Below are 11,456 nucleotides of genomic sequence, written 5' to 3' on the forward strand. Positions count from 1 at the left end.
TCCCTGTGGCGAGGAGGAGCAGAGAAAGGGGTAATTGAATGGGGGGGGGGAACAAAAATATAGGCTTGTCTCCTTTTTACTGTCTCTCTCCCTACCCTCCCGAACTCAGAAAAGTTGCCAAATAAAGCAGAGCCAATTAAAAATAACAGCCACCCTTTGCTAGATTCTTCTCCCCAAATGGAAAGCACCGAATATATTTTTTTAAAAATAATCTGGTTCCTCCTACACTAAGTACCGTGTCTTACCAATTCGCAGCGCTATTTCCTTAATGTGATTGCCTGGGATGGGACCCGCAGCCACATTAAATATGAAAGAGGAAAAAAACTGTTAATAATTGATCCTAGCCAAACCACTGCCTTGCAGTAATGGCCTTTCCAGGCAGAGTTTGGGGGTTTGGGGTGGGGGGTCTATTTGGGTGCGAGCCGGGAGGTTTTGGGAAGAGCCCGTGTTACTCAAACGCTAGTTCTCCTTCTTAACCCCGGCAGGCTGGAGGAGGTGGCTCCCTGCAGGGACCTCAGAGGAGTGGGGCGGCTCACTATCCTAGAGCAGATGAGGACGCCCCAAAGGGCCTGTGGGCCACTAGGTTGATGGGAAATCTGGCAGGGCAAGCAGAGACGGACAAAAATCCGGCCCTCACTCCCCTAAAAGAGTAAGGGGTGAGGACTTGTTCCGGCCAGGCTGGGGGTTATTGTTTGAAGCTAAGAGCCCCCAACCAATTTGCCTTTCTCGACCTTACAAACAAAAAATACGAAACTCCCCCCCTCCACCGCACATCCAGCCAGCAGCACCTCCTGGAAATTAGCCAGACTTGGGGTCCTGGAGGAGCGGGAGGTGAGGAGTAACTACCATCCGAGGGTAAAGTTCTCCGCCTTTCCGCAAGCCTCTCTTCCCCCCACCCTTCCTCTCCCCAGGGTCCCTTCGGGATCTCTCCTTCTCCACTCTGGCTGTCGGCCCCGAAGTTCAGAAGCGATTCCCGGACTCCCCGAGAGGCGGACAGCTCCGGCTGGGGCTCGGGAGCCCCGCGGAGCGCAGCGGGGGCTACAGAAAAGGAAGCTGCAGCCCGGGCGAGGATGCCAAGGAGGGGAGGGGGCGGCCGGAGGGAAGGCTCCCGGGGAGGGGCCGGCGCATCCGGGGAGGGGGCTCAGTCACCGGGTCCTGGGCTTCCCCGCCCCTCCCGGCGCCGGCAGCGGACCCTGAGCGGCTACTGCGCGAGATCCGCTAGGAACAATCCTCCGCCAAGCTGTTGCATCGCAAATAAAATCCTAATGAGCCCCCTCCCACTTCCCCTTGGCCGGTTTTTACGGTCTGCGCGTGGCGCGGGGAGCTCTGCCAGCAGCGCGGCCCCGGGCAGCCCCGTGCGCTCCCGCCCTCGCCCGCGCGGGCTCTCGGCCTCGCTGGCTGCCGCCCGGTCCCCGGCCCCGCCAGCCCCTCTCCCGGCCGGCCGTCGTCCGCCTCCTCCCGGGCTCTGAGCCCCAGCCCCGGGGGAGTGGGGGAAGGGAGGCCGAGAGAGCCGCGAGGTGGTGCCTGCGCCCCAGTTCCCTCCCGGACGCGGAGCAGTGGGGGCGGCGCTCCTCCCGCGGCCTCAGTCTCCCCTTCGGGGGCACCCCGCTTGCTTGCCTCCTTCCTCCCTCTTCCCTCCTCCCCCGCTCGCTCTCCCGCCACCGCTGCGGTCTCCCTTCACATTGTCCGCAGTTTATTGCCTCTCCCCTCCCCTCCCCCTCGCCTGGCCTTCGGCCTGGTATTTCCTCACTTTTTATAACTTACTTTGATCCGGCCTCTCTTTGTCCTCGCTTCCTTCGCAAATTTTATTGTCCCCGTAGCCGGGTCTTTGATTAGACAGGACGGCCTCCCTGCCCGCCGAAGTTTCCAAACTGTACTCGGGCGTGCCCTGTTTGAGCAGCTCCCCAGGCGCGCCCAGCAGCGGCTCCGCCTTCACCGCCGCCTGGCCCTGCCCGGGAGCAGCTTCGCCACGCGGCGCGGGCTCCAGCCAGGTGCGGAGGTACCTGCTCTCGGCCGGCGGGACGCCCTGGGGCTGCAGGTAGGGGTGGTAGACGGACGGCAGGCTCCCGGACGCGTGCGGGCTCAGCGGCGCCCAGGAGGCGCCGAACACCGGCGCTTTGGGCTGGAAGCTGCACGAGGGGAACTCCAGGTGCTCCGCGTGGCCCGGCTGCCGGGGGCTCGCGTACTGGCCGGAAGGAAACTTGGCTGGAGGAGCGTCCTCACTCTCGTGACTTATGATCGAGTCGACATAATAGCTGCTAAGCGTCCCAGAAATGGACATTCTCAGACATTATCCGGGCGCTCGCAGGGGGAAGGGAAGCGCTCGCGCGGCGGCGCCCAAGCAGGGAGAGGTGGCACCCAGACCGGTGTGAGGGCTTTCGGACGCGACCCCCCCAGCCCCCCACCCTCCCACCCCCACCCCCCCCCCACCCTCCCACCCCCACCCCCTGCTCAACTTCTCAGCCAACAAAGTACAGTGGAGCAGCCCGGCTCAGCGCTCCTTGCAAAATGATTGGTCAAAGTTTTTCCGACTGCCTGATAAAGCGTCAGCTCCGACATAAATCAATCGGGCGAGGGGGCTGCGCTCTCGCTGTCATCCGTCCTCACCGCATTCCATATCGAGGATGGATTGTTTTATGCTGATGCAATGTGCTATCACGTCAGGGCTCCGGCGGCCACGTAACCTCAGCCGGAGCTGCCGGCCGCCCGCCCCCCCCCTTTTGCAGGAAGGGGGGTTGTTCTCGACATGGGGCGGCGGGGGCGGAGGAGAGGCGGAGGGAAAGCAGCGGGCTGCCTCGGGAGGGATGCAGGCTGTGGAGCCCTCTCCCCAGGCGGGTCCGGGAGGAAGAGAGGGAGAGCTGGGCAGAGGGAGGGAGAGAGCCAGCCTGGGGCACAGACGGAGAGGCCCACAGCATAAAGAGGAGGTCGTCCTGCCCCCCTCCACCTCAAACGCATTGCCACTCCACCCCGCAGGCCTCGTTTCCTCTCCTCTGTCCCCTTGACATAAGATGTTTATTAAACAGCAGTGCAGCGGCAATCCACTGGAGATGAAGTAAAGGGGATGGGAGAGAAGTTGGGGGGTTTTATAGGGCGTTATCCGCTTTGGAGGGTTCTCTGTGACCATGTTGGGAGGTCTACAGGCCTGGGAGCTTCTCCTGACCCCTCCGTAGCTGAGAGAGGAGAAAGGAGAATAAAAAGGGGTGAGTGTCCAATGATCTGGTCCTAAAATTTAGCTATCCTAAAATTAGAACCTATGTGAGGTTAAAGGTATTCATCAGACTCTGGAAAGTTGAGCCTCTGGAAGAGTTTAATCCAACTAGCCACAGCTCCTTTAAATTTCTAGGGCCTCTCTCTGGCCCTGCTCAGAGGCAAGTATGGAGCCCGGGGGTGGGGGCATAGCCATGACTCCTTTCCTTCCCCAATAACCACCCAGGCCCTTAAAATTGCCCATTGGGAAAGCTGAATGTGAGAAAGGGTTAACAGAACTTCCCTAAGGTGTCAGCAGAGCAGAGGTATGGGAAGGGGTCCCACGGTTATCTCCCCTTACACCCAGGGAAGAAGGGGACCAGTGAGTTTTCGCTTCTTCTGGATGGCTCCTCTCTCCAGGCATTGTGGTCCTGATAGATTTCCAAATATTGGTATTGGGTACCAGTGTAGACAGAGAGCCTGCGGGTCAGTCTCCCAACCACCCGTCGCCTTCCCTCCTGTGAACTCTGGCTGGAGCGTTCAGATAGGCCGTTTTATTGATATCTACTCTGCAGCCCTGCGCCTGGACTCCCCTGGGGCCACCGGCTGGCTTCCTGGCTCATCTCCCAGCCGCTGCTCCTCCAGCTTCTGCCCTGGGTACAGCCGCTTCTTGTGATGTGGACGCACAGGGACAGGGAGGCGCAGCCCTGGGACAGATGAGATTCTCCTCCGGTTGGGTTGTAGGAGCAGGCTGGGGCGGGTTTTCTCAGCATTGCCGGGCCCTGGGCCCTTAACCGATAGGCTGTCCCCAGCCCTGTCCTTTTAACAAAAGCGGGGTCTTTCTAATTTGAGGTTTTATCTTTTTTGCCATGTACCCTCTGCCGTGAGAAGGCTGCGATCACCTCCGCGCACACACACACAGGCACACTCCCGCCCGCTTTTCTTTTCCAAATGAAGCCATCTCGTGTCATTACGTGTGAAATACGAGGGTGAAGCGCCATATTTCTTCACATTATGGCGATTTCAAAATGATTTTTTAAAGATCAATGCCAGCGCCCAGCCGGCCCCCTCCTTTTCCACCCCAGCTCTCCGAGGGCGACAGCCCCGCAGATCCAGAACCAAACAGCGTGAAGATCTGCCTTTTCCATGGGACCCAATTGGGGAAACAAAAATCCGATGCAAATTCTTCTAAGTAGCGGTTGGACGCTTGGGAAAGTCGAGGGAGCTCCCCGGACTCAACAGCGAGAAAGCTGCACGCAGAGCGAATGAATCACAGTTAAGGCAAAGCACCTGTTCTCGATTTGCCAGACGTATGGAGTCTGCTGTTGGCTTTACCTGTAATAAATATATTCTTCAAAGAAAAAAAAAACCTCTCCTGCCATAAATAGTGGTGTTATGAAGCATGGCGGGCTGAGTATATGACTTTCTGTAGTACATAAATTAGGGCCCAAAAGGCCATGTGGACTGTGGGCAGGGCCTTTTTTTATTTATAGAAAAGTCACAGCGCTGGGCTGTTCTTAAGACCCAGGCTGTGCAGGCGCTGGGCTCTGACTACAGCCCTTCTGGTTCCCATTCCGGGCCCAGACTTTAATGCCGCCTCTCTTTGCAGTAAGAGAGAAGTCAAGAGGGACACTTAGTTTAGGGAAGAAGTTAGAGGAAGAACATTTGGGCTCATGACTTGTGCCCTACAAGGCTGGAGAGTCTCAGCAGACAGAGGCTAAGTTTGTGAGTTGCTGTCTATATGGGCAGTTGCTCCTAAGCCCTGGTGGCTCGCAGGTGCTGGGTAAGGAGGAGACCCAGGCCCCTTTTCTGAGACCAGAGCTTAACCTTTGCTCATAAAACTGGAGGGTAGGGACAGTTTAGAAATGGCAGGTTTTGAGGTCTCAGTCCTCTCAGGAGAGGGAACTCTGGTGGGAAGGGAATGGACAAGCACCCACGCCCTAGACCCTGCACCCTCTTCCCTAGACCTCTTCCCTCCAGGTGGGGGTCCAGATGCATCAAGCAATAGTCCCACCCTAGCCCGGTTTTCTAGAAAACACTGCTGTCCCAAATTGGAGCTCAACTCCAGCTCAGGGAAAGGGTTAAAGGGTCAGCTGGGAGGGAGACCCTTGTTTGGGTGCTCTGAGTCTGTGGATGCCCTCAAAACCTTGTTTCCTCTCTCAAACAATGGTACCCACCGTGGAGGAGGGAGACAAACAGGATCGCTGCCCCTGCAGTCCAGCTTCTAAAGATGCTTAATAGAGAAGTTGCTTGAGTGGGGGGGGTCACTTTGTCCGGAGAGCAAACTGCTCCCCACCCCACCCCTAAATCCTAAAGAGAAAGAAGGAAAACCTTGCCTTCCCTCGCAGCCTCTAGCCTTTTCCAGCACAGGAGCCGTGCCTGAACACAACTAGGGCCAGGAACTGGTGGCTCGGAGAAGGGCAGGCAAGGGAGAGCTGCAACCCTTGGCCACACTGGGGCCCTGAGCAGTCAAGAGCGAGGCCGAGGTGGGGAGAGCAGAGGCCGACCCTGGCCAGGACCAGCCCAGCCGGTGAGTGCCTGTGCTATAGGGGCGGCTTTTGGAAGGATTCTTGTCAATAAGGAGAGAGAGAGAAAATCTAGACAGAGGGAAGGAAAAGAAAGAGAGAAGGAAAAACAAAAAGAAAAACAAGAAATGGGAAAAGGGGGAAAGTTTGTTTTTAATTGATAAGCTAAGCTGAAATTAATGCATGTTGTATTTGAATAGATGTGTGTATCTTGTAGGTATATTTCAAACTGATATTTACTTATGGGGACCCAGCGTGCAAATATGCAAATACGCTGTGCTCTATACTGTGCATAGACTATGTAATAAATAAATATGCCCGACTGTAATACTGGGCATGCATATAGAAGATCCAGTGGTTCATATGCGGATGTGCGTATAACCCCTGGGAAGGATGTGGGTTTACAATTCTGTTCATATAAGAAGATCTATTGCCCAAAAGCTGGTGCGTACATTTTTATAACAATCACACGCCTATGGAAAGGGCAAAAACTTAAGTATTTGTGTACTTGAATTTTGCCTGTAAAACATTCACTGATTAGTAAGCTTTGCTTGAAAATCTCCTGTTGACTTGAGATTCAAGCAAAGTATATACCGTCTCCTCAAACCAGCGCATGGGACTTTAATCTGAATTCTTTTACAACTTTCTCCTAAAATATTTCTCTGGAAGGTGAAGGAAATGCCTCGAATTGGCCCAGGGGCGGTCATGAAATTTTGTGACTTTTTGGTCTGACCATGACATCCTTTACTGGGTATCTCACCCCAAAACTGCAGGGACAGCGTGCATCGTGTGATGCCTATTTCATGGTAGTGATGGGCGTAAGAATCAAGGCACCATTACTTGTGCACAAGTGTGTCCCTCACAAGTGTGAATCTGGCCAGTGGGCAAAGATGAGTGGAATGTGAAAGCCCTCAGGTAACTGTGGGGGTCATAGCAAAGCACTGCTGTGTCCAACGAAATTAGAAAGGTCCCCACGTCTATGTCCCCACTACCCAGAGATATTTTTTCTGACCCAGAACCAGAGTCCAGACCCACTCTGGGAAAGAAAGAGGTGTGGGGATGCTTGCTCCAGGGCGGGAAGAAACCAAGGTCCCCAGAACATTCAACCTTTATCCAAAACAGCCCCTAAAAAGGATCACATCGAATCTACACCCATGCGTTCAAACCTCAGGGCTTCCAAACCCTCCAAGTGGGGATTTTAATTGTAAAGTAACGAAATCTCCTGCCAAATCTCCCTCCCAGGATGTCAGAGGTGAAAGGAAGAACCGAGAGGTCAGCGGCCCAAGCAGACCTTTGGACTCTTCTTACCAACCCTCAGCCATCAGGGACATGGAAGGCGGTGGGGGTGGCTGGCTCTTTGGGAGGGGGCATCCAGGAGGCCAAACGGGGCGGGCGGCAGGCGGGGCGGGAAGGAGCTGAGCAGGTAGAAGGTTATTACGGAATTGCTTCCATAAAACCTGTGGCTGTTGTAAAACTCTCTGCTTTCCAAAGACTTTATTTCCTCTTTTCTCTCTAACATCCCCCTTTTTTCTTTTTACAGCACTGTTCCTGGGAGGGGGTGGCCAAGAGACGCCAGGGATGGAAGACAGTCAGGCTCCAGGCTCCGGGTGGCTGGCAGGTTTGTGAGAGGCCCAGAGAGAAGTAAGGTAAGGCAGTAAGACACTTCAGACCACCTTCACCCAGGCTGGAGGACAAGAAAATGTCAAGGAACAGCATTGTTGGCCTTTGTCCACCAGGACAGTGGATTGGAGGCTGCATTTCTTCCAGAGCTGGGGGTGGGTCTCCCAAGGGCCCTTCCACTCCCAGCAGATGCCCCTTAGTGAGAGACCCCCCCCCTTGATGTCAGCTTGGCGCCGGAGCCCCATCCGGTCCGGGCCTCTTTCCCGGCCCCTTTCCACATTTCCTCTGCCTCAAGCAGGGGGGGAAAGTTTGGGAACAAAAGTTAGCTTATGCTTTGGACCGTCCCCCTCCTTCCGCCAGTACTTCCAGTTTTTCCTTTCCTGGGCAGAGAGCCAGCAGCCTGGAATGGGTTGGGGTCAAAGAGGGTATCACAGCTTTGCCCCTGCCCTACCCCCCCTGCTCCATCTCCTTTCAGTCCCGTCTGGAATGAACGGGCCCAACAGCCTGGGCTCCCCTTTAGCCTGCAGGCCAGGCCCCTCTCCCAGTGGGTGGCCCTTCAGACCTAGGTAACCCTGCAGTCCAGCCCCAGGGTGTATGGGGAAGCCTTGGCCACTTTGTGGGGAAGGAGCTGAGGGACGGGGAAAGGTAGAATTTTTTCTGCCCCACCTCTGCCCCACTAGGCGGCCCTAGGAAGGACCCTGGAGGCCCTTAGGCTGAGGCTACATGGGATCCTGATATTTCCCTTTCAGAATGGGACAAACTAAGCCCTCTTCAAGGACCTGAAGTCCTGTTAAAGTGGAGTCCTGTCCCCCCCTCCCAGGGTTACAAAGACCTCAAGGACCTCCCTCTATCTCTTGAATTCAAGCATTTGCCAAGTTGGAGAGACTGACTCCGGGAAATCTAAATGTAGACAGGAGCCCAAGATCCCAAGGCAGAAAGCCTGAAACCCCAACCACCATTCTTTGGCTCTGCGGAACACCCCAGCAAGGGGCCTCTGGCGAGTGGAATGCTCCCCATACCCCCCTTTCCCTCCCAACACGCACTTAAAAAACACAGAAGTGGAAAGACCCTAGAAACTTCCCAGAACTCTCCTCTGGGGAACGTCCTTGCTGCTTCCGGGTGAGGGACCTCAAACCTCTTCATCCTTTTGCAAGGGTGACCCAGCCCTGACTCTGCTCCCCTACACAGCTCCCCACTCCTCCAGCTAAGTGGGGAGCAGTAACTGCCATGAGTCGTGGTTTAATGTCATTGTGTTCAGAAATCCAGGCCCAACAACACGAAACTACCTAATTCACTCAGCAGTTCCAGTTCACGCGCCAGGTCAAGAGCTGCCTGAGGGCAGGCCCCTGAACCCAACGGCCGGCCCGCTCACTCCCACTCTCCTCCACAACTTCCCCGACAGAACCCAGCTGCTACTAAACAACACGTCTGAAGAACTGGAGGCAGAACTCCAGGAAAAACCATTCTGGAGCTGGGCCTGGCAGCTCAGATACCAGGGACTTTTTTTTGCTCTCTTCCAGGAGCCCTGGTGGATGGGGACCCTAGGCCGGAGACAGGCCTGGGCAAGGCCTCCCCAATACACCTGCCTGGTCACCGCCTCTCGGCCTCCGTCTCAGCAGCTGGAGGTCTCCACAGACACGATTCCTCACCTTCGATCACCTTCGAATTGTTATCAAGGTGCGTCTACACTCGCCGTCGGGCTAGTGCCTGTATTCCAGGGTCACTCAGGGCAGCTCTGAGGGGCCAAAGCCCTGCTTTGAGACTGCAGTATAGACAGAGCAGAGAGGAGTGCTGAGAAATCGGCTGCAGGAGACATAGACGGAAAAGCAGTGTGAGAGAAAGTACCAGGAAAACCAGGGAGCAAACGGAAGAACATGACTGGCAGGGAAAGCGGGTTGACCTGGACGGTCACGGTGAGGTCGCCCTGCCAGAAACGTCTGGGGGGGGGGGGAGCTGGCTCCTCAGAAGCTGAGCTGTCCCAGGTAAGCCCGGCTGTTTCGAACTCAGAAACGAACCCGAGAGGCTGAGGACTCAGATTGGGACGCAGAGAACAAGTTTGCATCTTCCTTCCCGACCTTCAGCCTGGGCCCTTCGCTCCCCGCCCCCACCGAGGTCCCCTCCTGCCCCCGCTACCCCTGCAGACACCGCAGCGTCGCAGGTGCCCTGCACACACCCCGAGCGGGCGGCGGCCCGCGGACCGAGGCCGCGCACTCACCTGGGCCGAGGCGGCTGCGCGGGGCGGAGCGGCCGCTGGCAGGTGCGAGCAGTGAGCCAGCGGCCTTCTCCTCGTCGGGCTCCTCCCGCCCTGGCCCCGAGGCGAGGGTCCGAGCGGCCACGTGTCCGGCGGGAAGTCCGAGGGAGCGAGGGAGTTCGCCTGGCCGCCCGCTCCCGCCCGGGTGTAAATCTTGGGGACCGGAAATACAATAAAACTTCTACCGTGTTGATGAACTTCAAATGCTTTACATCCCCTCCTGTCCCGAAAAGAAAGACGGCCGGGGGGTCGGGATAGGAACAAATTTACGAGCCGAAGCCGCCCCGGCCCCTTTGCCCGAGCGGACTGCGTCCGCGTGAGAGAGCAGCCTCGGCCGCCGGCCCCCGGGACTTTGCCTCGGCCGCGCCCGCCGCCGGGGACTCTTCCCTCGCAGGCGCCGCCCATGCGGCGGCCAGGACCGGAAGCCACCGCCTGATCGCCGGCTCGCCGAGCCCCACGCACAGCCTCGGCCCGGCTCCCCGGCTCTTCGCCACCGCGGAGTCAGACGCCCGTCCGTCCTCGCCGCCCCGGCCTCTGCCCGCCACGCCCCGTGGCCTCCGGTCTTTCCATCTTTCCGAAAGCGGGTTTTTCGCTTTTTCTCTTTTCGTCTCTAGCTGCCAGACCTCTGCCCTGCCCCACCCCTGTATGGCCAGGTGCTCCCTTGCAGGGGAGAAAGGGTCAGAAGGCCTAAAGCGGCGGAGCGGGGCAGGGGCTCCCAGAGGAGAAACCCAGCGGCTGGTCTTGGCCAGAGTGGAGGTGACGGCCAGCGCGGAGCAGCGTCCAGATTGGCCTCTGCCGAGCTCTGCCACCGGCTCCTGTCCGGCTCCTTCGAAGCCTCCAAGTGAAACAAAAACAACCGCGACCCGCACCTCCACTGCCCTCTCCAGAGTTCTTTTCTGCTCTGGACCATTTGTTGTTGCTGTTGTTTTCTTTATGTTCTTGTTTTGGTTTTTTGTTTTTTGTTTTTGTTTTTGTTTTTTACCAAACTTTGTGGAAGCCGGATTTGGAATCGCCATCAGGCCGTCTGAATCAAAACCAAGGAGAATCCCTTTTCGCTGTGGGAGTGAAGTTGTTGATTTCCTGCTCACTTTGTCTGCTGGAGGGGCCTGGTTAGGTACACTACTGGGTGGGAGAGCACGGGAATTTTGATCATGCCTCACGGTTATTCACCAAAATAATACCAAGGATTCAGGTCTACGAGGCGCTGGAGGGCTAAGATGAAATCAGGTTCCGCCAGGGCTGGCGTGCAGGACTGAGGCCCAGCTGCAGACCCAGGTGGGGGTTTGGCGCACTGACAGCCCCTCCTTCCCACAGACACACAGGTGCGGCCCTGTGTGACCTGCCAGCCCCACGCCCAACCCTCCTTCCAAGAAAAGGCCCCAGAACACTTCTGGGGACGTCTTTTTTAAAGTGATAAAAAAATATATAGGGGCACCTGTTTGGCTCAGTCCGAAAAGCAGGCAACTCTTGAGCTTGGGGTTGTGAGTTTCAGCCCCACATTGCGCATAGGGATTACTTTTTTTAAAAAAGGAAAAGAAAGAAAAATTTTAAAAAGTAATAAAAAATGGAATGGGTGGGGAAAATACTATGGTCTGCAAATCGCAAATTTTTTGAAAGGCTGTCCCACTCTGCCCCAGCCAGTGGAGGATGGGAGCAGTGCCCTCTGGCTCCTTCCTTGCACCCAGAGGAGGAAGGGGGGAGTTCACGAACAGCTGGAGGACAGGAAGTAGCTTGTTCCCATCCCGATATTCATATTGCAGACTACGCATGCGGAGGCACCGCCAGCTCTCTCCTTATTGTTGCCCAACTCCCTTACTTCACTCTTTATCATACTATATTTTTATTAAAAACCTGTGATGGCAGCTACTGGCAGT

At 56.4% G+C, this 11,456-nt stretch overlaps 2 protein-coding genes across 6 annotated transcripts in view; one reads left to right on the forward strand and one right to left on the reverse strand.

The window, feature by feature from the left end:
- HOXB9 (homeobox B9) overlaps positions 1 to 2,346 on the reverse strand; it is a 7,425-nt gene extending 5,079 nt beyond the window's left edge. Inside the window, exon 1 of the mRNA XM_040640758.1 lies at positions 1,765 to 2,346. Within this exon, the coding sequence (XP_040496692.1) occupies positions 1,765 to 2,281 (517 nt within the window). The 5' untranslated portion in view covers positions 2,282 to 2,346. The remainder of the gene's footprint in view (positions 1 to 1,764) is intronic.
- A 2,381-nt stretch (positions 2,347 to 4,727) lies between these two features.
- LOC103660660 lies at positions 4,728 to 11,042 on the forward strand. 5 transcript variants are annotated; one of them, XM_040640759.1, is made up of 4 exons: positions 4,728 to 5,716; positions 7,252 to 7,329; positions 8,852 to 9,008; positions 10,197 to 11,042. In XM_040640759.1, exons 2-4 carry the CDS (start codon positions 7,290 to 7,292, stop codon positions 10,729 to 10,731), a joined length of 732 nt encoding a protein of 243 aa, XP_040496693.1. In that variant the 5' UTR covers positions 4,728 to 5,716; positions 7,252 to 7,289; the 3' UTR covers positions 10,732 to 11,042. The 5 variants fall into 5 exon arrangements, 2 of the variants coding, with proteins under 2 accessions (XP_040496693.1, XP_040496694.1); XR_567852.2 differs by lacking the exon at positions 10,197 to 11,042 and adding an exon at positions 9,339 to 9,455 and having other exon boundaries at positions 7,252 to 9,008; XM_040640760.1 differs by lacking the exon at positions 4,728 to 5,716 and having other exon boundaries at positions 7,144 to 7,329.
- The last annotated feature ends 414 nt before the right edge of the window (positions 11,043 to 11,456 follow it).

The sequence above is a fragment of the Ursus maritimus genome, unplaced genomic scaffold (genome assembly GCF_017311325.1).
Source record: "Ursus maritimus isolate PB19 unplaced genomic scaffold, ASM1731132v1 scaffold_24, whole genome shotgun sequence".
Lineage (NCBI taxonomy): Eukaryota > Metazoa > Chordata > Mammalia > Carnivora > Ursidae > Ursus > Ursus maritimus.

Bases quoted from the DNA above. Each gene is read 5' to 3' on its own strand.
- LOC103660660 (XM_040640759.1), top strand. From the start codon at position 7,290: ATGGAAGACAGTCAGGCTCCAGGCTCCGGGTGGCTGGCAG. The intron at 7,330-8,851 runs GTTTGTGAGAGG...GCTCTCTTCCAG, and splicing joins AGGCTCCGGGTGGCTGGCAG to GAGCCCTGGTGGATGGGGAC. The intron at 9,009-10,196 runs GTGCGTCTACAC...TTTCGTCTCTAG, and splicing joins ACCTTCGAATTGTTATCAAG to CTGCCAGACCTCTGCCCTGC.